This window comes from Myotis brandtii, unplaced genomic scaffold (assembly GCF_000412655.1).
Source record: "Myotis brandtii unplaced genomic scaffold, ASM41265v1 scaffold1170, whole genome shotgun sequence".
Taxonomy (NCBI): Eukaryota; Metazoa; Chordata; class Mammalia; order Chiroptera; family Vespertilionidae; genus Myotis; species Myotis brandtii.
Genome location: NW_005354050.1, coordinates 274,044 through 301,546, shown reverse-complemented (window position 1 = coordinate 301,546; position 27,503 = coordinate 274,044). Strand labels below are relative to the sequence as shown.

General features: G+C 46.0%; 2 protein-coding genes across 2 annotated transcripts in view; both read left to right on the top strand.

Moving 5' to 3' along the window:
* The window catches only part of TEX14 (testis expressed 14), a 64,523-nt gene extending 52,161 nt beyond the window's left edge, over nucleotides 1-12,362 (top strand). The window contains exons 28-34 of the mRNA XM_014529892.1: nucleotides 402-476; nucleotides 3,594-3,671; nucleotides 4,425-4,524; nucleotides 7,746-7,838; nucleotides 9,825-9,931; nucleotides 11,161-11,212; nucleotides 11,931-12,362. Coding sequence (XP_014385378.1) covers nucleotides 402-476; nucleotides 3,594-3,671; nucleotides 4,425-4,524; nucleotides 7,746-7,838; nucleotides 9,825-9,931; nucleotides 11,161-11,212; nucleotides 11,931-11,967 — 542 coding nt within the window. The 3' untranslated portion in view covers nucleotides 11,968-12,362. The remainder of the gene's footprint in view (nucleotides 1-401; nucleotides 477-3,593; nucleotides 3,672-4,424; nucleotides 4,525-7,745; nucleotides 7,839-9,824; nucleotides 9,932-11,160; nucleotides 11,213-11,930) is intronic.
* Nucleotides 12,363-16,971: 4,609 nt separating this feature from the next.
* LOC106724066 (chromosome unknown open reading frame, human C17orf47) lies at nucleotides 16,972-18,493 on the top strand. The gene is made up of 2 exons (XM_014529986.1): nucleotides 16,972-17,929; nucleotides 18,433-18,493. The coding sequence occupies exons 1-2, from the start codon at nucleotides 16,986-16,988 to the stop codon at nucleotides 18,491-18,493; spliced, it is 1,005 nt and encodes a 334-aa protein (XP_014385472.1). The 5' UTR covers nucleotides 16,972-16,985.
* The last annotated feature ends 9,010 nt before the right edge of the window (nucleotides 18,494-27,503 follow it).

Sequence of the window (27,503 nt, the reverse complement as noted above, 5' to 3'; positions counted from 1 at the left end):
CTCATGATCTATAGAGAAATCTGTCTACTTTGTGTTTTGTTCCTTTTGACTGGTCCAGAGCCTCTCTCTATATCCCTTTATCAGCCCTGTTCCGGACTGTGCTCCCAGCCTCTCAGTAAGAATTTGTACTTCACCTACCCCAAATATCCTTGGGGAATGAGGGGCTCAGATTAAGCAGTACTGGGGTAGGGGTAACATAGGAAAGGATTCGGAGTAAAAGGGGGAGTAAAGCCATTCACATGTTTGGAGGTGTCAGCTAGGCCTGTTATTGTAAGAGGCCTTTTCTCCGCCTTAGTTTGTTTCACATTGGGAAATCCTAAATCAAATCCATGTGGGAGCCTAGAAAATCCACTTTAGGTCCAGGAGAGTGTTAAGTCATTTCCCCTTTTATCTTTTTAAAGAACTAATAGAAGCCATCTCGCAGCATCACATTGACAAGCTACCACCTCCATCTCAGGAGCTACTTGATGAAATTGGTAAGGCATGCTCAATACAGAATGTCGGTGGCCCTGTTAGCTGTGGTCACTGACCGCAATATGGTTCCTTGCCTTGGGAGTGAGCACTAGTGCAGAAGACCCTATGACTGTACAGAATTCAGGAAGGGGCAGTTTTTAAATCACTGGACCTCGGATTTCTGCCGAAGCCTGGCCAGGATAACTGGCCTGTGTCATCATTTTGTTTCTTACAGGGTCCCTGGTAATGATTCTAGTAGTAAGAGAAAATAACAACGTCCATGTGGTTTATTATGATGAACTTCTGTTATTAAAGGAATTGTTATCTCCTTTTCTAACCAACCCAGACATATCTTGGAGGCCTGATGTCTGGTTACTGAATCCAAGACACCCTGTTCTTTTAGTTCAGCCATTAGCAGGAGGTATTGAAGGTATTGGCATTGTGGATGAATCACTTTCCTGAGGGCAGAGAAGTCAGTGGCACAAGACCTAATGTGACCAGAATTTTCCATTTCAGGAAGAGACTGAGCAATACCAGTTCAGTTATAATTGTAGCTGATTGGCTGGCCTTTCCCAGCTGAGTAGGTGCTGGACATAAATGCTATAGAGACATTTGGGGCACGTGGTTTGCTTCCCCAGAAAAGACCGGGCTGCTCTTTTCTTGACAGCCTGGCCCACCAGCCTCACCCTCAGAGGACACATCTTGTGAGACCTCTGATGGTTCAATTCTTAGGATGGGGCCTCTAGAAATTTTCCTGAGGGGCACCTCTTGGTTTTCAGAGTCTCAGAGGTTTTGTGTGTCTGGATACAGGAAGAGGAAGGTGAATGAGGACTTACCTGGTCTGACTCAACCAAAAGCTACCGTCTATATTGTCACAAGCCCCAGCCCCATTGGCCTGATGAACTTGGGTGGAGTCAGTCAGAGCTGCCAGAACCTGCCTTAAGGTCTTCTGTAGTCATAGGCCCTTCTTGCCTACTGCACCCCTCCGCTGATGCCACAGGGTCATACAGGTCACAGGATCTTGGGGCCGTTTTCTCAGGGCACCACCCCCACGGTCTGCTCTGGAACTCCCTAGGGAGTCCTTGCAAAGTCCTCTTCTCCAGTTGCTCTTTTTTAAAAAATATATATATTTTTTTATTGATTTCAGAGAAGAAGGGAGAGGGAGAAAGATAGAAACATCAATGATTAGAGAGAATCATTGATCAGTTGCCTCCTGCACGCCCCACACTGGGGATTGAGCCCGCAACCCGGGTATGTTCCCTAACCAGGAATTGAACTGTGAACTCCTGGTTCATAGGTCAGTGCTCAACCACTGAGCCACGCCAGCCTGGCCAGTTGGCTCTTCCTTTTTTTTTTTTCTTTCTGTTTTGGTCTTTTTGTTAATCCTCACCCTGGGATATTTTTTTATTGATCTTTTAGAGAAAGTGGAAGAGAGAGGGAAAGACAGAAACATCAATATGAGGGAAACCCATTGATTGGTTGCCTCCTGCACGAGCCCCAACCAGGACCTGGGCCAGGGAGGATCCTGCAACCAATGTATGTGCCCTTGACCGGAATTGAATCCGGGACCCTTTGCTCTGCAGGCCGATGCTCTATCCACTGAGCCAAACCAGCCAAGGCATGCTCTTCTTAATACAAAAGAACTGCTGCTTGTGAGTAGATAGAGGTCACCATACACCCTACAGGGTGTCATCTGTGCCTTGGTCCTGGCATAAGCAGTATTTGTAGGCCCCTTTGAGGTTTGACTTGAGTGAAACTTTCCTCTGGGTTCTGCTGTCTTCTCTCTTCAGTCACCACGCGGAGTCCCCCGTTTCAGCAGCTGTCACCAGGTCTCTTCCCGGGCTCCAGCCTCATGGCACTGCTGAGTCCCCGGGCACTGTGTGCAGCCCTCCCTCATGTTGCTCACAGGACTGATCTGGGCCAGGTTTCTAGGTGATGTCTGTACTTGGAGATGGGTCAGTAATTTTCCAGGAAGAAAAAGGGCAGAGGGCATTTGGGTAGTTTCTCCTAATAATGGGTGCTCTCAGCTGGTTATATACATCATCACTCTGTTGTTCCCCCTCAGGAGTGACCAGAAGCTGATACCTGTGCTTTTGGAGCGCCCACATCCAAAGCCCTGCGCTTCTGGCAAGGGCATAAAGGGGAGGTGCTTTAGAATCCTAGGGGATCCTTAAGATCAACAAAGGACTACTTTAATAAGGATAAAATGAGCTTTTTATTTCAAATTATATTGAATGATCTTGTGAGGCCCCATGATGCCCAGGAGCTACCAGGTAGGGCCTATAACTGACCTACAGGAAGGGTGAGACCTGTTTCTGCACACAGCAGGGCCGTGTGGTGAGCGAGCCCTGGGCTCCTGTCTGTGCTGCCTCCCAGCTGTCACTGCTCTGCTCTGGGAGCACTTGGAGGAGACCAAAATCCTAACAGATGCAAGGCAGTGTGCTGAGCTTAGCAGATGCTTGTCTTGGTCTAGTGAGCAATTCTTTAGGAACTGGAAATTATATTCTTTGCTTTCTGTCTTTCCCATTAACTAGGTAAAAATATAGTCCAATAGGGATGGGGGAAATTATGGGTTGCTCTGATTCTGTCACAAACTGTTTGAGAGATTAGAAAATGGAGATTAAGAGCATAAACCTTAGAGCTAGACTGCCTGGGTTTAAATTCCATTTCCTCCTCTTACTCTCTGTGATTCTAGATAAATTCCTCCTTAACCCTTTTTTACTTCCATTTCCACATCTGTTAAACAGGAATAACAATGTGATCAATCTCATAGGGTTGTTGTGAGAATTAACTGCAAACATTGATCTTGACTTAATGATTGTTAGAAACCGTACCTGCCACATAGGGCTCTAGAAATCTTTCCTATCATCATCGGTTTTATTTTTATGGTTGTGTGGGATTGAAAGTCCTCATGCAGTGGTTTCCAGGCACCAGAATCACCTGGTTAAAGTACAGATTGCTGGACCCCACCCGAGTTTCTGATTCAGTGGGTCTGGAATGAGGCCCAGAATTTGCATATGTAATGAGTTCTCAGGTTGACTGTGGCTGGTCTGAGGACCACCCTTTGAAAACCACTGCCCTAGAGAATGGTGTGACATGCAAAGAAGAAATAAGTTGCCTTCTGCTTTTGTATTGGACAGAGCACTTGAAGAGGCAGCAGGCCTCATCCGCAGTGTTGGGTGAGGACCCAGCAAATCCTCTGGGCGTTACTGCAAAAGGTAAGCCAACTACCCAGATGTTTCTCATCAGGTTCTTGCTGTGGTGCTGCCCTTGGCAGTACAGTGGTACATTTGGGAGAGTGGACCTTGAGGTTAGGCATAACCACCTTGATTCTGACTCCACTGCTTTTGTATGGCAAACTGTTTAATGTCTCTGAACCTCAGTCATCCTCACCTGTAAAATGGGGATGATCATTCCTACTCCATGATGTACATAATAGTTTCATACACAGTGCCTGGTACATTGTAAGACACTGAACAAATGTTAGTTCCCTTCCCTTCATAGGACAGCTGGCAAGATGGAACAAGATGGCATGTGTAAAATGCCTGGCATACATTAAAGGGTACTACCCTTCCCCACCCAAATATTTTCCCTGGGGCTCCAACCTAGAAACATCTCGCAAGTGAGAACAGGGTGGCCCTCAAGAAAATCTGTGCGATTTGTTTTCAGGGTCTCTTCCTTCCTCTTTTATGTTCCCTTTCTTTCCTCTGTCTCTCTTGAGCCCTGGCACAAGCAGGGTTTCCTGTAGCTTCACCTGGCACTGAAGAGCTCCCAGGACCCCTGCGGCAGCTGCTGTGGAGACAGGCACCCTGCAGACTGCCACCTGGCACCTGCTCTCCTGGGGAAGAAGGAACTAGACAGGGGCCACTGATTAGCCCTAAGTTTTTAAAGCATTCCATTTAAGGCAGTCTTTTTGAATTATTGTTTTTTGTTGTTGTTCAAATAAAGTGAAGTTTTTCAACTGTTTTTAGATCAAAGTCATTTAGAAGAACAAGAAACTAGCAGTACAAAAGAAGATAGCAGTGTGCTTTGGACCCAAGAAACTCAGGGTCTAGAAGAGGACACAGAAAGGTAACATAAAAAGCTGGACTTTTGAAAGGATTTAAAATACTGTATTAGTTTTTGTTCTGCTATTGACAATTAAGAAGAAGGGGGGAAATACTCTTTTTTCATACCATCCCAATAGCCCCTATTCCTAAAATGTTAAAAAAAAATTTTGCCGAAACCGGTTTGGCTCAGTGGATAGAGCGTCGGCCTGCGGACTGAAAGGTCCCAGGTTCGATTCCGGTCGAGGGCATGTACCTGGGTTGCGGGCACATCCCCAATAGGAGATGTGCAGGAGGCGGCTGATCGATGTTTCTCTCTCATCGATGTTTCTAACTCTCTATCTCTCTCCCTTCCTCTCTGTAAAAAATCAATAAAATATATTTAATAAAAAAAAAAATTTTAATTGTCATAGAATACACATAACATAAAATGTTTAAGTTCACTAGTGTTAATTATATTCACATTGTTGTGCAACCAATCTCCAAAACTTTTCCATGTTGCAAAACTGAAACTCTATACCTATTAAACAACTCCTCATATCCCCCTCCCCTCAGTCCCTAGCAACCACCATTCCACTTTCTGTTTCTATGACTTCGAGGACTTTTGATGACCTTATATAAGTGAAATGATACAGTACTTGTCTTTTTGTAACTAACTTATTTCACTTAGCATAATGTTCTCAAGATCCATTCATGTCGCATGTGTCAGAATTTTCTTACTTTTTAAGTCTTAATTCCATTGTACTAGTATGTTTATGTGTATGTGTATTGGATTTTGTTTATTCTTTCATTTGTTAGAGGACACTGGTTGCTTCCACCTTTTGACTATTGTGAATAATGCTGCTATGAACATAGGTATACAAATATCTCTTCAAGGCACCCTGCTTTCAATTCTTTTGGACATATTCTGACGTGGGGTTGCTGGATCGTATGGTAAATCTATTTTTAATTTTTTGAGGAAATACCAGACTGTTTTCCACAGCAGCTGCACCATTTTACACTCCCACTGACAGTACACAAGGGTTTCAGTTTCTTCACATTCTTGCCAATACTTATTATTTTCTGGTGTTTTTTGTGTGTTTTTTTGTTTGTTTGTTTTTATAGTAGCCATCCTAAAGGATATGAGGTGATATCTCATTGTGGTTTTGATTTGCATTTTCCTTATCATTAGTGATGCTGAGTATTTTTTCAAATGTGTTTGATGTCCATTTGTATATGTTCTTTGAAGAAATATCTATTTGACTCCTTTGCCCATTTTTTAATAGTTTTTTTTTCTTGTCAAGTTTTTTGTGTTTTTGTTTGTTTTTTACTTCATTTTGCAAGGCAAACACAGGTTTCAGCTTCTTTCAAGACATTTTACTTAAAGCATTGGAAGAGAATTGTTAGATCTTTTAGCCAACTACGAGGAAACGGGGCAGTCACCTAGACAATGCAGTGTGAAAAACACAAGGTTGCCTTAAGAAACCCGATTCTCCCCTGATTCAGAGCTCTCCTCTAACTTGTGTTGTAAGGTAAACCACTGCAGTTCATCTCCTTTGCCTCCTGACTTCTCTTGCCTTGTCCTGCCATTCAGGGCAAGATGAGTAAGACACTCTTTGGGCACAAAGTTGAGGAGTGCTATTTTAATGCAGTATTTTTTTAAAAATAGAAAGTAATACAAAAAAGAATCCATGATGAATAAAATATATGAATTTTAAGGAAAGACAGGATCTGAATCTGCCTTTGCACCACTTGCTTCATCCTAATCCTGGTCCGGTGAGTCCTTAAGGTAGCCCTGCAGAATTCTTTCAGCTGCAATGATAGAAAACCCCACTATTGTGCTTAAGTGAGTTTGTCTCACATGACAAGAGGCCCACAGGTTGGTAGGGCATCAAAGGATGGTTCTTTTGATCTTCCTGGTGTGCCATCTGTAGCAACAGCATAGCATGCTGGCCTTTATTTTCAGGCTAGTCACCTCCTGGTTGCATGACCCCTGTCCACAGACCAGGCAGAGATGAGAGAGTGGGGCAAAGGAATATTCTAGCTGACTTGGTCTCTTTTTATTTGGGAAGCAAAATCTTCCCCAGAAGCCCTTCCCAGCAGATGCCCACTATATATCATTGGCCAAATGGGATGCGTGACCATCTTCAGTTACAAGGGAGAATGGAATTTGAGCCTTAACTTTTTAGCTGCTGTAGAAGAAGAAGGCAAGGGAGAAGAGTGATACAGCTTTTCGATAGTGAATCCTGTTTTTGTCACATTCTTCAAGGGTAAAATCATTCTCTATAAGGAAGGAAAAGAGAGGGACCTGGAAGGGAAGGTCTGTGAAGTGGAGGAGGAGACAAGAGCCCCTGGGACCTTTGAGGAAGTGGGGAAAGGTTTTTGGGAGAGACAGAGAAGAAAAAGGGGAAAAGGGGAGGGAGACAAATATATTTTTTTAAGTTTTAGAAATACAGTATTTTGATCATAATGTTTGATGTAACTCTAGTCCTTCCATCTCCCCAAAACATCCCCAGTAATATCCATGTCATCATTCAAGGCAAATGTAATGAGTTCTCAGGTTTACTGTGGCTGGTCTGAGGACCACCACAGTGGAGCAGTTCAGGAAGGCAGAGTTACATTTGATTACATAAAGTCACATGATTAAAAGCTGGCTACTGTTATTGTTGTCTCTTCCTTTTCCAAAAGGGCTGGCTGTGCTGGACACAGAGAGATGCCCACAGATGCTCCGTCATCTCAGTCCTCGGCACCAAGCCAGAGTGGAAGCTATTTTTCAGATGGGTGGGACTTTACAGGCCTTCTGAAAACACACTCCACATCATTTAGTCCCAGAGGCAGTTCTTAATTTAAAAAACTTACAGAAATGAAGGTACAGTTCTAGCCTCAGGTGGAAATTGACTTAATGATCAAGAAATGAGCGGGGGTGGGGGGATGCAATGAGGGGATAAGGACACATATGTAATACCTTAATCAATCAATAAATAAAAAAAGAATTGAGGCAGTCTGGCATCAGACTTTGGAAGGTATTGATCTCCTGGGTGCTGAAGCTTTTTGTCAAGAGGCTTAAAGGAGGATTTTGTGCACATTTAAATCGGGTCTAGGTGACCTCTACAACTCCACAGACAATCTCAGTGAGCTCTCATTTTCTTGTATGTGTAATGAAAGCACAAGTTTGAAGGTCCTTTCGCACTGTAAAGTGCTATGGCTCCTTCTGGAGGAGACAGGAAATGACTGTTGTCTCAATTCTCTTCACTTGCCCTTGGATAGAGCTCACTCTTCTCTCGATGAGGACCTGGAAAGATGGCTACAGCCACCTGAGGACATCACAGTGCTACAGGATCTCCCCAAGGGCTCTGCAAGGTTATTTACTGTTCTCCATCAGGGGATCGTTTTCTTCTTTCTCTGGAAGGGGGACTAGATTTTAGTTTTTAAAAAACATCTTGCCTTTTTGAGGAATGAATGTCTGGTGATGGCATTACATTGCTGTAGATAAGCCAGCCCTGACTCCTGTCTGCCCATCTTCCTCCAAACACCCATAGTACCCAAGATATTGATTAACAGATGGATATCAGTATAGAGAGAGGCCTCTACGATTGCTATATCTTGGCCCTGTCACCTTCAACATTTTCATCAGTTGTTTGAATTAAATAAAAAAGGCATGCTTATCAGACTTTTAGATAATACAAGTCTAAAATGAATACAAATGTGATAGGTGATAGACTATGGACTCAAAATGGTCTTGACAGGTGGAGATGTTGGATTTCTCTAAAGATGAAGCTGAGCATTTGCATCCAAAATTATAGAATGTGAGAGATCTGACCTAATGTGGAATTTTTTTTGGAAGATCCTACTCACTGTAATCTCATTGAAAGCAGGAAGTGTGGCATTTATTTACTTACAGAGAGAGAGGGAGAGGGGGAGGGGGAAGGGGGGAAAGAAAGAGTGGGTCTTATTTTTACGTGCCCAGTATTTAGCAGGCATTTTGAGATAGTAAGAATTCAAGAAGTTCTTATTGAAGAAGGCATGGACAGCAACTCCATGAGGCCTCAGTTTGATGCAGTTGCTAAAAAGGTCAATGAAAAATAAAAATAAAAAGGTCAATACAGAAAAATAAAAGTAAAAAGGTCAATACAGCATTCATGATGAGTAGACAGAAATGTATTGACCAGAACAAAGTCATGCCTCACACTGGCATGACACAGAGTAGGGCTCCTTTCTGGGCATCACATTTTAAAAGGGACACTCACAAATAGAAGAGGATGGCCATTGAACAGTCGGGTCTGGAAACCTTGTCATATGAGAACAGCTGAAGGAGCTGGGGAGGCCGGCCTGAGAAGAGCAGATGGAGCGGAGAATTTGATAGCTCCCCTCAAATACCTGAAATATCGCAAAGTAGAGAGTCAGCTTACTCGCTTCTGCCTCAAAGGACAGAGCTAGTGACTAGAAACTGCAGTGTAAGGGGGTTTTATTCAGTAAAGCACAAACCTCCTCATAGCCATAGCTATTTGGCAGAGAAAACAGATGCCTTCACACTTACTTCAACAACAGCTCCTTCCCCTCAAGCACAGGCTGGGTGACTGTTAGTTTAGTTTCAGAGGCATTTGGACAGAGGTAGAAGCTAACCTGAAGGCCTGCTATGGACTCTAGAGCCCATGATTCTATTAGTGATGAGAGGTTAGGAGGAAAAAGTCCTTCTCACCCTACCGGGCTTTATTTTCCTCTCTCATTTACATATTTGTTTTGAATATCCACCAAATGAAAACAGAAGAGAAATATCTGAACAGTGCCAGTTTGGTTCAGCCAGCATCTATGGTGCACCAACCTCCATCCTAGCGCTGCGCCTAAGGGCTGGGTGCAGAGGGATGTCTCTGCCCTTAAGAGCTTATAGTTGAATGGGAGAGATGTTTTTTGCTTACTAGTTTGATAAATGGGTCTTAAATTGTTCGATACTTTAATTAGATATTTCAATTCAGAGAGTTTCAGGAAATGAAGGTGAGGTAATGAAGTGCTGGTTGTAAAAGGACACCAATTGCAACATAAGTGAAATGATTTTTTTCTTTGGGACAATATAGCCTAGTGATTGAGAGCAGAGTCTGAGGCAGACCAGCTCTAGGGCTTACTAGGCATGTAATTTAACTTTTGTGCCTCAGTTTCCTTATCACTTAATGAGGCACATATAGTTGTGATGAGAATTGAGTTAATATATATTATAGCCCTTGAACCGATGTCTGGCCTATAGGGTACACTCCATTAGTGCTAGCTATTATTATGTTTCCTTTGGAGTATAGTCCTGTTCCCTTGGCTATTGTGTATATGTTTTGATACGGAAAATCATTGTTATTGAAGGGAGACAAATACCAAGGATCAAGAAGTTGGTGAAAAGAAGAGGAAAGTGGAAGAAGGCATGAAACCAGAGAGGACATCAGAGAGCTTTCTAGGGGCTTCTAAAGAAGGTATGTATGAATGAATAATCATTTACAGTGTAGCTCAGAATCCTTGGGCTTTGATGCACATCGAAGTTATTTAGAAATGTTTTCCAGATGCTATACATAATTCTCATACACATTTCCCCCGTAGTTCAGCCCAGGATTTCTGTTCATTGCTAATCATGTCTTCATCACAAAACAGCAACAACATCCAATTTCATTTCTAAAGCAAGCCTTCGGCCAGTCTCATCATCCTTATCTTGCACATTGTCTGGAAAGATGTTTTGCTTCTAACTGTCTAGTACCTTCAAAAGAGTTCTAAATTTAGCTCACACACAGGCTGCAGAATCCAATAAGAAATCATAAATTGTGTCATTTAAATGGAGTCTACAGTAATGTGAAAGGTATAAATTAACCTTAATATCAAAACAATTTGATAGGGCTTTAAAATGCCATTCACAAATGATGCCTGCCTATATTTAAGTTCCTTCCACTCAGGAAGTTGGAGACATTAACTCTTTCAGATCAGGTATCCCTTTCATCCTTCTCCAGTCCATTTGCATTCTGCTCTCCCTGCCCTGCTTTGTGCTCCAGGATGCTGACCCTGCACCTCCTGGGATTCCTGGCCAGCTGTCTTCCTGGTGGCCAGTGGGAGGCACCAGCATATCAGAGGGCAGGAGAGCAGTTGGGGTATTACTTCCCCTGCCTGTCTAATTCAGCACCTCATCTCTGCCTAGAAGTGGTGTCCCTCCACAAACACAGCCCATTCTTCCCAGTTCCAGCTCTCACTGGGTTCCAGTAACCATCCTGCCCTACCTCCACCCTCCAGTTCTTTCAGATTAGCGATAATGGCTTCCCACTGCTGCTAGGCACTGGATGCCTTGCCATCCCTTTTTTGCTCCCTCAACTCTGACTACATCTCTCTAAGTAATCACTTCAGTGAAGGTCCTGGGATTGCATTCTGTTGTTTTCAGGACCCTAACTGGGACAGAGCCCAGCGTGTGAGCATTGAGCTAGTGTTCAATTCACTGAGAGTATAATACAGAGGCTTTATGAATTAGCATCATAGTGTCCATAGCTATGACAGGGAACTGCAAAATGTTAGAAGAGAAAACCAATGAACTGTTTTTAGAAAGAATCTAGGTAAAACAGTTCACCTTAAAATAGAGAGGGTACTAATGTGACTTCTGAATACTAGTACCCTTTGACCTAGCAAGTAATCAGGTTGTTTTTTCTTCCTCCTATATTTCATCAAGAGGAACTGAAATCTTGTTTTGGGAAGCGACTGAGTTGGTCAGAACCATCCAGGTAATGAGATACCAGATGTTTGTAGGTCAGAGTTCATTATTTCTAAACAACATGGGCAGACTTTAAACATTTATCAGCATCTTAATAAACATTAGTGACAAAGACTTGAATTCAAAGTTGTTCAATTTTTAAAACATTAATGTTTATACTTAAAACATAAGGTAAAACGAACACCAACTTTGGTGAAGTAATCGGTAGAATTAGCAGAACAGTTTTAGATGGAGGGAGTCCAGAAGATGCTGCTATCAATTGCTTTGCAGTCATTTTGCATTTGCATGATACCCTAGTTGAGCATATCTCCTTTGATTATAAAAATTATGTTATTAACCAATGTTACTCCAGTAAATTAAAAAATATATTTTTAGTGATTTCAGAGTGGAAGGGAGAGGGAGAGAGATAGCAACATCAATGATAAGATAGAATCACTGATTGGCTGCTTCCCACACCCCCTACCCCATCAGGGATCAAGCCCACAACCAGGGCATGTGCCCTAACTGGGAATCAAACCGTGGCTTCCTGGTTCATAGTTCGACACTCAACCACTGAGCCACACTGGCCAGGTCAATAAATTTAATACAAAATTTTTTTTAACTAAAAGAAATAAAAATTCCTTTCCCTTAAATTCAGTTGAATAGAAAGAGGCTGTTTTTTGTGTCTTTTAAAAATGTACACATCAACTCAAAACTCCCTTCTTTGTTTTTTTAAAAAACACACACAGGATAATCGTACTGGATCAGAGTGACTTGTCAGACTGACCGGAACCGGATCATAGATGGACTCCTGGTCCGAGTTTAAGCACCTGCTTGTGAGCTCCCTTCTCCCTGGTCTGCTTCAGTCACCTTTAGAGTAATGGATCCCTAATTCACACTTTGTTCAGCTGCCACAATAGACATGAAGACTTTGGTCCTATCTGTTTATAGCACATGTAACCATTTGTTTTTGTTTATGTTTTTCAGAGATATATTTTGAGCTTTTATTTTAGCACAGCAGTTGTAATCAATTGTTTTCAGTTAGATATCTGAAAAGTGAAAGGTAGTGTTGTTGACTGTAAAAATCTCTCATTGTGTTCAGAATGGCTTTGGTTTTATTGACATAGATTTTTGAAAACTTGTACTTCTGTTAGGTAATAAAATGTTTACTTTTAATAGCAGTTAGCTTTTAGCTGTGTAAGATGTGTTAATTTTAATTATTGGGAGAGAAACCACCACAGCAGACAGGAAGAAGAAAAATTATCTAGTTTCAGATTATATGAGCTTATATGTAGAAAACCCTAAGTATTCCACAAAAAAACCTGTTAGACTAAATGAGTTCAGCAAAGTAGCAGGATACAAAGGCAATACACAAAAATCAGTTGCATTTTCATGAACAATGAACAATCTGAAAGGAAAGTACAAAAACAACATTTACAAAGCATCCAATAATAATAAAATACTTATTAATTTAACCAAAAAGATGAAACATTTATACTATGAAAACTACAAAACATTGCTGGAAGAAATTAAAGATGACATAAATGAAAACACATCCCATATTTATATAATGGAAGACTTAATATTTTTAAAATGTCAGTACTACCCAAAGTGATCTACAGATTTAATATCAAAATCCCAATCCTAAAATTCCTATGAAAGTTTAGTGGACCCTGGATAGCCAAAATAATCTTGCAAAGGAAGAACAAAACTGGAGGACTCAGACTTCCTGGTAGCAAAACTATAATAATAAAAACAATACGATATTGGCATAAGAACAGACCTGTAGATCAACACAATAGAAGAGAATCCAGAAATAACCCTTTCACATGTGGCCAAGTGATTTTTGACAAGGGTACCAAGACCTTGGGGAAAGGACCATATTTTAAACAATTGGTGCTGGGAAAACTGGGTGTCCACATGCAAAGAATGAAATTGGACCCTTATCTAACACCACATACAAAAATTAACTCAAAATGGAACAAGGACCTACACGTAAGACCAAAAACAATAAAACTCTTAAATAAAACAGGATGAAAACTTTATGGCATTGGATTTGGCAATGATTTCTTGGATATGACACCAAAGGCACAGGCAACAAAAGAAAAAGTAGATATGTTGCACTTCATGAAAATTTAAAATTTCACTATCCACAGAGTAAAAAGGCAACCCATAGAATGGGAGAAAATATTTGCAAATCGACCCATGAACCAAGAGGTTGCTGGTTCAATTCCTGGTTAGAACACATGCCCGGATCATGGGCTCCATCCCCAGTAGGGGGCATGCAGGAGGCAGCTGACCAATGATGTTTCTATATTCTCTCTCCTTTCCTCTCTAAAAATCAATAAAAACATATTTTAAAAAATATTTGAAAACCACATATCTGAACCCCAAACAAAAGGAATCCAAAGAGGACCACACCAAGACACATCATAATTAAAATGCCAAGAGCAAAAGACAAAGAGAGAATCTTAAAAGCAGCAAGAGAAAGAAACTCAGTTACCTACAAGGGAATACCCATACGACTGTCAGCTGATTTCTCAACAGAAACTTGGCAGGCCAGAAGGGAATGGCAAGAAATATTCAAAGTGATGAATACCAAGAACCTACAACCAAGAATACTTTATCCAGCAAAGCTATCATTCAGAATTGAAGGTCAGATAAAGAGCTTCACAGATAAGGAAAAGCTAAAGGAGTTCATCACCACCAAACCAGCATTATATGAAATGCTGAAAGGTATTCTTTAAGAAGAGGAAGAAGAAAAAGGTAAAGATACAAATTATGAACAACAAACATGCATCTATCAACAAGTGAATCTAAGAATCAAGTGAATAAATAATCTGATGTACAGAATGAACTGGTGATTATAATGAATCAGGGACATAGAAAGGGAATGGACTGACTATTCTTGGGGGGGAAAGGGGAATGGGAGATGCGGGAAGAAACTGGACAAAAATCGTGCACCTATGGATGAAGACAGTGGGTGGGGAGTGAGGGCAGAGGGTGGGGTGGGAACTGGGTGGAGGGGAGGTATGGTGGGAAAAAAGATGAACAACTGTAATAATCTGAACAATAAAGATTTAATTAAAAAAAAAGAAAAAGAAAACCACATATCTGATGAGGGATTAATCAGAAAACATAGAGAACTCCTAAAACTCAACAAATACACATTATAGTGTCATGGTTAAAGGTTATATATCAGTAAACCATCTTATTTAAAGTAGAATCTCATAGGAAAGCTTTGTTCAAGTAAGCCAGTCTCAATTTTATGATAAGCTAACAAATAACTATCCTATATAATAAAGTGGTAATATGCAAATTGACCCTCACGCCCTCACAAAGATGGCTGCCTACGACAAGGCTGGCAAGGGGATTAGTGAGGGATGACCAAATGACTAAACAAGCAGGCTGCGTGGGGTGACCAGGCCGACAGGGGGTTAGTGAGGGATGACCAAACAACTGAACAGCAGGCTGCATGGGGCAACTAACCTGGCAGTGGGGGAAGTTTGGGGGTGACCAGGCCAGCAGGGGTGGCAGTTGGGGGCAATCAGGCTGTCGGGGGGGCAGTGAGGGGCAACTAGGCCAGTGGGGGGGGTAGTTGGGGGTGACCAGGCCGGCAGGGGGGCAGTTAGGTGTGACCAGGCTGGCAGAGGGGGGCAGTTGGGGGTGACCAGGCCGGCAGGGGAGGCAGTTAAGGGCGATCAAACCGACACACAGAGGCAGTGAGGGGCGATCAGGCCGGCAGGAGTGGGGGCAGTTAGGGGCGACCAGGCAGGCAGGCGAGCGATTAGGAGCCAGCAGTCCTGGATTGTGAAAGGGATGTCCGACTGCCGGTGTAGGCCCGATCCCGGAGACCATGAGGGGTCCTGGATTGGAGAGGGTGCAGGCTGGGCTGAGGGGACCCCTTCCTCGTGCATGAGTTTCATGCACCAGGCCTCTAGTAAATTAATAAGAACAATCTTTACTTCAACCTGGTTTACCTGTAGTATCTTCAAAATATCTGACTTATAAAGGTTCTCCTACTTTTATCCTTTTCTATTAAAAAAAAATATATATATATAGTGACTAGCCTAATGTTTTACATTCTAAGGTTTTGTATCAGTAGCTCAAAGTTTCTCAATCTATTGAGATCCCCACTACCTAAAAATGTGTGGGTTTTGTTTCATCTTTGTCTCTAGACTGAATTTAAAGACCCAGAAACAGTGAATCTGACCATATCAGAACTGTGATGACCCTTCAGAGTCAATAGGGAAATAGATGTTGGATATGGTAGGGTCTGTGTCAGAAAGAGAGAGAGACAGACAAAGACACAAAGAGAAACTTGTGAAAGGGAAAGATGACTCTTGCTTATCCAAAATGGATATTCAAGTTGGAAAGTCACTCTTCAAATAAAGAAAGAACCAGAGGTCCAGCAGATCAGGATAGCTAAGAGGAGGATCGTGAGAAAGGGCACTAGCATTATGCAATGCCCACCTACCAGACAGTGGTTTCTAGATGAAGAAACCAAGGCTCAGGCAAGCCAAGTAACTTGTGCACAAGTAGCCACTTATGACTGAAACCAATGAATAACTCCAAATCCCTTCTGCAAATCCTACCCTTACTCCTGAGCCAAGAATGTGAGAATTTATGACCTTGAATTTTTACCCCTGGGTCAACCAAACCACCCACAAAACCTGGAAAAGGTTGTACTCTATATTCTTTACTTGTATACAGTGTAGTTCCAAACCAAACTGGGACAAATTTGGACCTTGCACCTAATTAAGACTGGGGCTAACACAGCATGATTGATTGAATAGCCTTGCCTTGGATGAGTCTCTGGGAATTTACGGAATCTCAGGAGAGTAGGGGAGGGCATGGTGCTTTCCTATACACCAGGAAATCCTGATTTTGCTAAGAATTTAGTCAAAGCCTTGCTGATGTCAACTCCAAAGACATCGAGTTTCCTTGCAGTCACTGCTTGAGATTCGCTGAAGAATTGTGGCTGTTTGCCAGGATGTTTAATAGGACGCTCCTTCCTTTGTGACATCACCAGGCAGGTAGCTAAGGGGACTATTTGAGACACTCTTAGAACAACAGCCACTTTTGTGGGAGTGCAAGAACAGCTTTTAAAACTGAGGGTACATATTCAGGCTTCATTAGGATCCTGAATCCAAGCCAGCCGGTAAAATATGGGTTCTACCCAGAGGGGCACCACCTATCAAATGGTCAAGACCAATAAAACTGGGACTAAGGTAACAGTTTCAACACAGAAAGGGGCTGAGATAACTAGCAAAACCCCTCATCAGGGACGTGGGTCCATTGCTGCCTCAACCCATCGAAGTGCTGTAATCACCATGAGCCCTCCTATCCATCGAAGATCAGAACCCGGGCAGTCCATCATTCCCAGAGACGATCATCGCTTTAGCCTCCCAGGAAGCAGCTTCTCTGGAGCACCCATCTCTAGAGGAACTGAGAGCCGATCAAAATCAGACGCATATCACCATTCCTCTCTTCACCAAAAGATCCAGCAAACTCAGCCATCATCTTCCTATGCTGTTCAGGTGCAGCGGACTAGTAGTCCTCACAAAGAGGAATCCCCACGAAAAAGGGCTGAGAGCAAGGGAGGGCATGACATGAATCGTTACTCAACCACAAATGTCAAATCCTCTCGCCGGTTGAGTTTTGTAGACCAGAAGGATAATACACAAATCTTACCAGAAGACCCACCCTCCAAGGTCCAGAACCCACAAGGGGTCAGAGTTCCCCGTAGGCCTTTGGTTTGCCCAAAGGATGAAGCAGTCCAAACTGAGCCCACCCGAAAGAGTATGACTTTTACTGTGAACAGATCTCCAAGGAAAGCCTCCAGCCCGGAACGCAGCTCTAGCCGCCCCTCTGCAGACTCTCGGACAGCTCAGAGAAGGATCCCTGACCAGGAGTCTGAAACGAATTATTACAGCCGCACCTATGCAGACCCTCAGGCAGCTCAGAAAAGGACCCCGGACCAAGAGTCTGAAACGTATTATTACACCCGCACTTACACAGACGCTCAGACAGCTCAGAGAAGGACCCCTGACCAAGAGTCTGAGATGAATTATTACAGCCGCACCTATGCAGACCCTCGGACAGCTCAGAGAAGGATCCCTGACCAGGAGTCTGAAACGAATTATTACAGCCGCACCTATGCAGACCCTCGGACAGCTCAGAGAAGGATCCCGGACCAAGAGTCTGAGACGAATCTTTACAGCTGCACCTATGCAGACCCTCAGACAGCTCAGAGAAGGATCCCTGACCAAGATTATGAAATGGGTCCCTACAACTCAATTTATATAGAACCCAAGCCCTTGCATAGGAACAAGAGCGTGGAACCATCCCTCAGACTCTCTATCCTTAAAGATTTGGATGGTGGACACCGAGTTTCTATGCGTCTAGACCCTGAATCTATCCGTAAGCAGTCTGCCCACACCGAAACGAAGCCCTCCCCAAAAGTCTTGATGTCATCAGAAGTGGAGGCCAACATGAAGTCCCCAATGCGAGGAGATAAGGAGGTCAGCCGCAGAGTCACCATATACTCAGGAGTACAGCCAACTCACCATGTGACACCTCGGACAGTGTCTGAGAGCCCCCACAAATCTCCTGAGCCTGTCAGTAAGCAGCGTACCCCAAAACCCTCAGAAAATGTCTACATGTCCCCAGCACCCTCCCCAAGTCACTCTGCTCATGCAAAAGTGGAACTGACCCCTCGGCCCCTACCCCCTCGGTCCTTACCTAGGTATGGGCCTGACTGCTCATGGTGGCCCTTACTCAATCCTGACATTGAAATGCCTCAAAGCCGGCCAACATCACCTGATTTGGAGCCTAAATCCCCGCTTCCTGCAGACTATTCATTGTCTTTTTTTGAAATGGACTCAAGCCCTTTCTGTGACGATCTGCTGCTCCAGCGAGAGAAGGCAAGTCCATCACCACCACCAGCACCAGCAACATCACCACCACCACCACCACCACCACTACAATCAGCAACGGAGCCTCCAAGCTGGGCACCATTGAGGGAAGTGCCACAGGCTCCCAAGCACACCTCCAAACAACCCATTCAAAGGTTTAGTGCTTTCTTCTTGGGTATGTGAAGAAGCAGACTGCCCAGGTGCAACCCCGATTTAGTGAGGTGGGACATGGCAGGGAAGGCCCCCTCTTCATTCTGGGCCTTAGAGCTACTCTCCTGCCAGTGCCAAAGCTAGACCCATCCTTGAGCCCATTGCTCCACTCCTTCCCCGCCAGCTTCTCTGAGCTCCAAGCTAATGACATCGATGACGATGCTTGGGTCGGCGTCAGGCATTGACTCTTCCAGGCAACGCGCTTAACCTTTCAATGGAAGGTAGTAGAGAGTGGTTTGCAGGGTGGGGAAGCTGCTTCCTGAGAGTGGACATGAAGTACTGAGCTGGGGTGAGGGCTGGTAAGAGCTAGTAAAGAGAATAAGGTCCTCTAGTACATATTCTGGAAACAAAGGTGAGGCACAGATGAGCCTTCCAAGAGGGGCAAGGCATTAACAGTGGCACAGAGGCTGGGAGAAAAGGGAGAGGGAGAGTGGGAGTGTGACATTTAGCCCCAGACAGGAGGAGCTTCTTGGAGAGCTCCTTCTTCTTGGTGGAGAAATGTGGAGCTAGAAAGGGAGATGTGAAGTAGCGAGGGGCAGGGAGTGTGCATCCCACAGAGAGAGAGAGAGAGAGAGAGAAAACACACCCATCTCTGTTACTTTCAGATGTCTCTGAGGAAATGTACAATCGTGTCATCTGGTGGCTAAAAGGTCTGTGCTTTTCCCTCCCATGGTTCATTGTGGGGGTTTGGGAGGCAGGAGGACAGGTGGGAGGGTAGCCTTGATGTATGTACAGAGCTAGGTCTGTTAGGTCATGGTGCATGCTGGGGCTTTGACTTGAAGGAACAGAGGAACTTCTTATCTTGCCACCATTAGTTATTCCTTTGGGACTTGGAACCTTTTTCATGTTCAAGAGTTTCCTTATAATGGGAAGTAGTCACTGGAGAATAGCAGGCATGTAAAACACTTAGCGTGGTATGGTGCCTGGCAATGGTGAGCACTCAGCAAATGCTAGCTGTTGTCATTTGGGCCACTTGCACTAGGAGGGGACTTGGGCCAGGTAATGGCCGAGTCCACCGCACATCTTCAGTAAAATTCTCTTTTTCCCTTCCTGTTGGCACTCTCTGATTTCCATTTGCTGCCCACTGGGAATGCCTGGCCTCTACATCTCCATTATGACAGATGAGGAGGTAAGAATGCCCCTAGGAAGTTACTTTTGGTAACTTCCTGTGCTCTCCCTACCCAAGTCCCTGTCTTACCCTCTAATGAAAGCTGCTCCCTATTGTTGGTCAGGTGTTAGCTGCACAAGGGCACCTGGCAGAGCAGGCAAGTGGGGGCTAAAATCTAGCCTGCGTTCCACTTGCCAAGTTGTGCTCCTCCAGGGCTGCATCTCCCCAAAGGAGAATTTGCAGCCCTGGAGAGAAAGGGCAGAAACCTGCTGGCAAGTGATGAATCCTGTCAAGCATCCTGTGGGAAGGCTGTCTGGGAAGCCATAGGTTGAATTGGTCCCTACTTGGCTCTCCCCTCTCCAGCCTAGGGCACTCCAGAAAGGGGACGCTTTTCTGGGTTACACACTATTTGAGTCCTCACCTTGGAGAGCCACAAGGTGAACTCTGCTCTCAGCAGCCCTGTGTCCTGAATTTGGCAGTGTCCTGATTTCATAGTGCATTGCTCCCCTAAGTACTTTAGCTCTTCTTGGCCCATGTTTGATAAGATAGTCCAAGCTCTTCTTACCTCCATTCTCTCTCACCTTTCTCTCTTCCCCAAAGCCTAGCATGGCCTCTAATGGGTCTCATCTATGGGCTAGCCCAGGATGGACAGTTGACTACTACATATGAAGAACAAGTGGGGGGAGGGGCAGGACAGCCTGAGCTTAGATAACGGAACAGCTGCAGCGGAGGTGCCAGAAATGTGGCTGCCACCCCCTCTGCCATGGCTTCTTATCCAGCCCTGCTCCCTGAGCTCAGCTGTGGGTGGGAGCAGCTACTTTTAGAGATTATTTCAATGCAAGACAGTAAATCCTTCTCTTCCTCCCTTTCTCTCTCCCTTCCTTCCACAAACAATTTTTATTCAGATGCCTAGCACTCTTCTAGGCACTATTGGGGGAAGCGTTGAAGCCCCATAGCACACACATTCTTTGGCCTTGAAGAACTTACCATCTGGATGGGGAGATAAGAGGTGGACAGGAAACAACAATATGAAATAGTCTGCACTCAAATGTCCAAGTCAATGCAACAGACTTAATAGAGGCTCTTGGATGGTCTTAGGAGAGAGGGAGTGAGCCGGGAATTGGATGGGGTCAGGTTTCCCCCCTCCTTCCCAAAGTCAGGGGTGGGGGCGGTATCTCGACAAGCTAACCCCTTGCTCACCCCTTGATGCAGATCTATACCTTTGGGAAGGGGTATTTCCTCTATTTCAGGATATGATGTTTTTGATTGAGCAAGTTCCTCCCTATTCTGCCCCATCTTGTTTTAGTTTAGGAAGTCAAATGCCTTGGCAGCAGGACAGCTCCTTCCCAAAATAGCTCTTATCCTGTCTGGATAATTGCAGCTCTCCAGCCCTGTGCAGTAGCAGAGCTGCTCCCCAGAAGCTGGGAAGAGAAAACGGGCAGGCAGCTAGGCCTGCCAGTCTTCCTGGCTCTCTGGGAGTGGAGTGGCATGGAGGTGGGCCAGGTACTGTGCTCACAAAGTGAGAGAGCTAGGTCTTCCCCAGCCTGCCCCTGAAGCTGCAGGGCCACAGGCGGTCCTGTCGGATGGAGACTCTGTGGTGCTGGTGTCCAAGGCTCTGTTTACTCTGATCTGGGAATGGTTGACGGTAGAGTCTGGTCCAGATTCCATTCCCAGCCAGGAATTCTCTCATGGCCCAGCCACAGCGCCTGGCCTGGCTCGTGGACTGCAGCATGTCTATTTCTGAGCTTTACAGGGTCTGCAGCTGGGAATGGAGCATGATTCAGCCCATCTCTCTGTGTCAGTTTCCTTCCAAACTCCTCAAGACCCTCCTGTCTAAGGGGTGGGGTGGACAGATGTTTCTCATCCTTGGATTGGGACATTAGGGGCTGGAATCTTCCCAGAGGTGATTATGCTGGACTGAGGGACACATTCCTGATAGTTTTTGTTTTTTAAGTATATTTTTATTGGTTTCAGAGAGGAAGGAAGAGGGAGAGAGAGAAAGAGAGATAGAGACATCAATGATGAGAGAGAATCATTGATTGGTTGCCTTCTGCACACCCCCTACTGGGGATCAAGCCCAAAACCCAGACATGTGCCCTTGACTGGAATAGAACCTGAGACCCTTCAATCCGCAGGCCATCGCTCTATCCACTAAGTCAAACCGGCTAGGGCCTGATGGTTTTTTTGTTTGTTAGTTGTTGTTTTTCATAGCAGAACTAGCCAAAGCTCAACAGGAAGGTCCTTAGGGTGCCCTATGGGGTCAGTGGGAGCTGTCTTCTCACACAGCCCTGGGGAATTCTATGGAATAAAATAGCTCTTGATGGGATGGGGCTACCCTGGCCTCGAGAGCCTGTGTCCTCAAGCCACCTAACCTACTTGCCCTTGGATGTGACTTCCCAGGCTGTCAGTGGACAAGGTGTTTTACTCCCTGCTATATCTATCAATTATGCAAGAAACCAACTCTGGAAAATAGGCCAGAAACTAGAGGAGGCCGTCTCAGTGATACCTAAGGCAGATTTCAGTATCTTCAGGGTGACATGTCACTTAGCCCCTGGGAGATGGGACAGCCAGGTTCCTGTTGGCTCCTGAGCCATGGGGATGGTTTGCTCATGTAGATTTCCTAGACAAAATTCCAGAGCCCAGGAGGAACACAGAGAGGCTCTGCATTCATGGGGATGTTAACAGAATCCTAGGGTATGAGCTGTCAGAAAGGAACCCTGGAGCCCTAGCTGGTTTGGCTCAGTGGATAGAGTGTCGGCTTGCAGACTGAAGGGTCCTGGGTTCCATTCCAGTCAAGGGCATATGCCTGCATCGTGGGCTCGATCTGCAGTTGGTGTGCAGGAGGCAGCCAATTGATGATTCTCTCTTATCATTGATGTTCCTATCTCTCTCCCTCTTCCTTCCTCTCTGAAATCAATAAACATTTTTTTTAAAAGAAAGGAAACCTGGAACCATCTCTCCCACTTTTCTTATTTTCTCTTGCTTTGTACAGAGACTGGTAGTTGAGAGGAAAGGGAATTGTTAAAAGAATGAAGCAGAGATGCTAGAAATGGGACAGGGCACCTCAGGAGGCATTTCATAGCAGCTTGACCCTCACCGCACGGCTTCTTTTCCTGTCAGATGGTACCTCGTTCAAGTTCAGAGTAGGATAGGAGGCTGATGATCTCTAGCCCAGACTTGCTATTTTGGGGACAAGCTAAGTTGACCAACTCATCAGGGTTTACCCAGGACTTTCCTAATTCCATGGAAAGTGCTGCATCCTGAGAACGCCCTCAGCCCTGGGCAAACTGGGGCAACTGGTCACCCCAGGACAGGCTGGGATGCACCTGGAAGTTCAGGGCAGAGGGATACTGTCCTGCTGGTCGCCTGAGACCTGGGCAGATTGCGACCTCTGCCTATAAAATGGGGGCAGGAAAATGCTATGCCTCCTTCTCAGGCTTGATGGCAGAACTGAGGCCAGAATCCCTTAGTTTTCTGTTCTGCCCAGAAGTCCCATATAGGGAAGAAACTGCCACATCCACTGTGGGCTTTCTGGTGTATTTCCAGAAGCTACTCGCTTCTCTGCCTGGAACCCATCTCCTATGTCTTTCTGTCGGAGAAGTCTCATAATATTTTTTTCTTCTTCAAGTAAAAGAAGAAATGGGAGGTGGGGTGCTGGCTAGATTAGGGAGCTTGGTTTCCAAGGGCAGAGTGCATACGTGGGTGAGGAAGCCAATCTATAACCCAGAAGCCACCCTGACAGCTGCTCAGCCAGGGGAAGGCTGTCCTGAGTGACAGAAATGACCATGTCCCTTCGCCCTTCTCTGCTCAGCTGCCTTTGGCCCAGCTGCCACGAAGGCAGAAGCACAAGACAGCTGCACCTTGGGGGCTGAATGGAGGCCTGGAGAAGGGGGACAGGATTTGAGGCAGTTCCTGAGAGAAGTCAGGCTCTGACACTGTAGGTGGGAAGACTGGGCCAGCCAAGGTCATTTCCTTGGCACGCCCACCACAGGCAAAGTCACTGGGCTCCCGGAGTCCCCACAGCGGCTGTTTTTGGGAATTCTGCTCAGTGAGTCTGAAACCCAGACCTGTTTTCTAAAGATGGAGCTAGCTAAAGAGGCGGCTAGCTGGAGAAGCTGATCCCACAGTTGGTGGCAGCATGGTCATTCCCATGTCACTTCAGCCTAAGGATCTCCTCCCATCGCTCTACATATACCTGCATATGTCTACTCCTTGGGAGGAAAGGCACTTGAAATGTTGCAGTTGACAGTTGCTGCTTTGGTACCAATAATTTTCTCATTAGTTGAGATATTGGCTACCACTCCTTTTAGTGATTATTCCATCCTAAATGGGTTACCTTTGTGAACCTTCAGAGCACTCCTATGAGGTGAACGTTTTTCTCCCTCTTTTGTGAAGAAACAGAGGCTCAGAGCTGGCTCATCAAAGCTGGGAGCACTTTAGGGAGCATCCTGCCTCAGGGATTCAGATAGGGTGGAGAAACCCTCCTTCTGTAGCCATGTCTTCCATATCAATATTTCAGCAGCACCTTTAGAGATCAAGAACGGTGAAGGGAAAGATTTTAGTGGGGCTAACATCGATGTCTTTGCATGTGAACTCGGAGGCTGGGGGTGTGAGCTGGTGAGCAGCCAGAATGAAGGGCAGGTTATGGGGTCAAAAAAGTCCGATTTTGTCTGGGCTCCAAAATCAGAGTGGAAAACTAATTAATGAATTATTTCAGTCAGTGCATATTGATCAGACATCTCCTGGGGGCAGAAGCCTGGTCACTCACCCAGGCAGATATCAGAAGTAAAAAGAAGTTAAAATAGAGGACATATTCCCTGTCCTTGAGGGACTTGTGGTTAATTTGGGAGAGAAAAGTATACAGATGGGTCACTTGAAAGGGTGTGAACATCAAAGAACAAAACAAAGTCCAGCGAAATCAGTGAGCAATTTCTGGCATGGAGGCACTTGGAGGGTAAAGGTAAGGGGGAGGGCAAGTTTCAGCTCAGTGTGATGACCTTGGCAACTCACTGCCCAAATATGGAAAGGCAGTTGTCAGAATGAGTGAGTTTTTGGCCACAGGAGGAATTCAAGTGGAGGGTGGGAGGTCAGGGGGTCCTTGAAGGGAGTCTTACTCCAGCGGGTAGTGGCATTGGGAGTGATGTAAGTCCCTTCCACCCCTGAGCTCCCGTGCCCTGCCCTGCCATAGAGAGGATGTTGGAAGGGCCCACTGGCTGGCTTCTAGCATCCTGCCAGCTAGCTCTAGAACTACAACCATTCAGCAGGTGCCAGGAAACACAGTGCTCCCTGGCCTTGTCACCCACATCTCACACCTGCCCTAGGATCATGGGACAGGAGAAGCAGTAGAGGGACAAGTAGGACTTAGTATTTTGGTTTCTTGCCTTTGCACAGACCTTGCTGGGCAGACTGGCTAAGGTTTCATTGAAAGATACCACCCAATGATAGCCTTTTGGCCCCACCAGGACTCTCTGACTATGTCATCAGTGACTCATCACCTCTGGGGGAAGGGAACTACAATTAGTTCTTATTCCACTTAAGGGAAACGTGGTCTTCGCTAGTCAGGCAGATCTGAAATCCTGATTTCCAGTGGCACTCACTCTGTATTCTTGGCTTTGAACCTGGGCCCTAGCTTGGCCCAAGTGTAGCATTCTTGTTTAGCTCTGTGGTCCATAACCTTCGCTGATGGGTGAGCAGGCAAGGTCCAGTGGAGGGGGCCAGGAGGTTTTCCATATAGACATGTCCGTCTGACCTGAGCAGAGGGAACCCAGGACAGCAGGCTGGAGCTGTGGTTGTTGGTCTGAGTTTCCCAGAAGAGTCACCCTCTGTGCCAAACTAAGTGTCCCCACCCCAGCAGTGCCCGAGAAATCGTGCTCTTGGTAAGGACATCAGTGCCTGGTGGGATGTTGGATTTCAAGGAGAACCAGAGCTCCAAGAGCCAAGGGGCATTGAGGCAAGGTTGGCTGGGCCACCTGATGATTGAAGGTGGGGAAGAGTGCTCAGTGGTCAGTGACTCACACAAGAGCAGCTATATCTTAGTTCTGCTTCTGATCAGGTGTCAGACTGTACCTGTACCAACAGAGATGGAGTTGGGGGGAGTCCGGTCCTCTCTTTCAATGCGGGGTACAAAGGCCCAGGGAGGGGTAAGGGCTTTCAGGCAGTTCAATAATCATCAAAGCTGGCATGGGGACTTATGCCCAGACCAAGTTCTCTCAGATCCCTGAATGCTGCCGGGTTAGCATGTGGGTTCCATGTACACATGGAACAGCTCAAAGTCTGTCTTCAGCTTTAATTTTACCCAACATGCCTCAGGTCGGGCCTGTGGTTCATTGATGACAAACAGACTGACCATCAAGACCCCAAGAACTTTGGCTTAGAGATGAGTTCCATGGTCCCTGGTGTCTCTTAGGGCCTCACTTCCCTCAAAGCAAGATGGCTCCAGCGTGCCTTAGGACACACAGGGCTCTGTGGGGCGTGGGCAGCAGGTGCCAGCATGGAGCTGGGATTCCAGCCCCAGCTGAGGATGAGCTCTCAGAGCAGCCTTCTGAGATGTGTCTGTGTTCACACTTGGGCTGAAGCTGGGCTGGAGGAAGGAGGGATGTTATGATTGTAGGAAAAAAAAGGCTTTGTGATGGGGCCTTTCTCCCCTGGGCCCAGCACCCCCAGCACAGGCCACGCAGACTGCTGGTGGCGCACCCCAGAGGTATCCTTATGAGTGCCTGCATGAGGACCAGTGGCCTCCAGCTAGTTCCCAATAGTGGGGCTTTGTGTAGCCCAAGTTTGACATCCGGGTCTGACGGCAGCAGCTGCTGCTTCTGCAGACTTCCAACAGCCTTTGGTTTCTTTCTTTATGTCTTTGTTTTCCTGAGTACAGCTTCAGATCTCCCGATCTACCCCGGGGCAGGAGACTTTCTCATTGTCTCACTGGAGCCAAGCTGCTGACTCTTAGCCTAGTTTAATCCCCTCATTTTCAGGTGTGGAAATTGAGGCCCAGAGAGGTGAAACGGGGTCACCCAGCTGGAAAGGTTCCTCTGCATGAACTGATTTCTTTAAGCATCAACCACCCCTTCCATCCTGCCGCCCACTCATGCCACGTATCCGATACCATCTCCAACAGCAGCCCTATTTTCTGAGCCTGATCTTACCTGCCTATCCAGGCTCCCCTCTCTCCTCTGATGAGTTTTAACTGACCCCAGCCATGCCACAGATGATACTGAAATAAGGTAGGCAGGCCTCTGGCGCTCATACCAATCGGGGCTTCTGTTTTGTCCCAAGTGGATTCGGGCCAGTCAGCCTGCTGTCAGGAAGGGCTCTTGGGAGTCAGGGACAGGCATGCCTCTGGAAACTTCCACCCAAGCTTGACCAGCTCATACCTGTATTAGCTCAGGAAATCCCCACCAACTCGCCACCCTCTAAGCATCTTCTTTCCCCTGACTGCCGCTGACCCTCTGAGCCTCTAATGCCTCTAAGGCTCCTAGGACATCTGTCCCCACGCTCCTCACCTGCTTGCCCAGCCTGCCTGGGGGCGGGCGGGGGGGGGGCTCTCCTGGGGCTCCCTGCTTTCCTCAGCCCCCGGGCAAGCCCCAAAGACCACTCCGCCTCTCTCTCCCTCCTTCCAGCTGATGATCCCTGGATAATTTATGCAGCAAATCCTCTTTAATCTTTAATCTAGGGTCCTGCACAAAGGGAACTTCCCTTCTCCTCTTCACAGCTTGGGTGGAGGTGGAGCACGTCTGCCATTCCACCGCAGGAGGTGTGAGGGGGTGTGGATAATCAGTAACTTGGACATAAGTCAGATTCACATCCTGAAAACCGTGAGGACTGGGAGGAGGGGGGACTAGTGGTTTCTCTCCAACTCATGGGGCAAACCCCCCTCTCCTTCCCAAGGCGTGTCCTGGGGATGCCAGGTGGGCCCTTTCTTTTCCTTTGGGGTCTGGCTCAAGCGCCGATGGTGATGCGCTGCCCCAAGAGGCCACTCCTTAGGGGCTGAGTAAGGCAGCGCCAGGTGACAGTGCAGCACTGTCCCGAGCGCCTCTCCGCACCCGGCGCTTCTGTTGGTCGCGAGCTGCAAGGCTCGCCCCGGGGCTGGC

What these genes read in the sequence shown, in the direction of transcription:
- LOC106724066 (XM_014529986.1), top strand. Translation starts at nt 16,986, where the DNA reads ATGACTTTTACTGTGAACAGATCTCCAAGGAAAGCCTCCAGCCCGGAA. An exon ending in CCCCCTCGGTCCTTACCTAG is followed by an intron (nt 17,930 to 18,432) that starts GTATGGGCCTGA and finishes CTTCCCCGCCAG; the next exon opens with CTTCTCTGAGCTCCAAGCTA.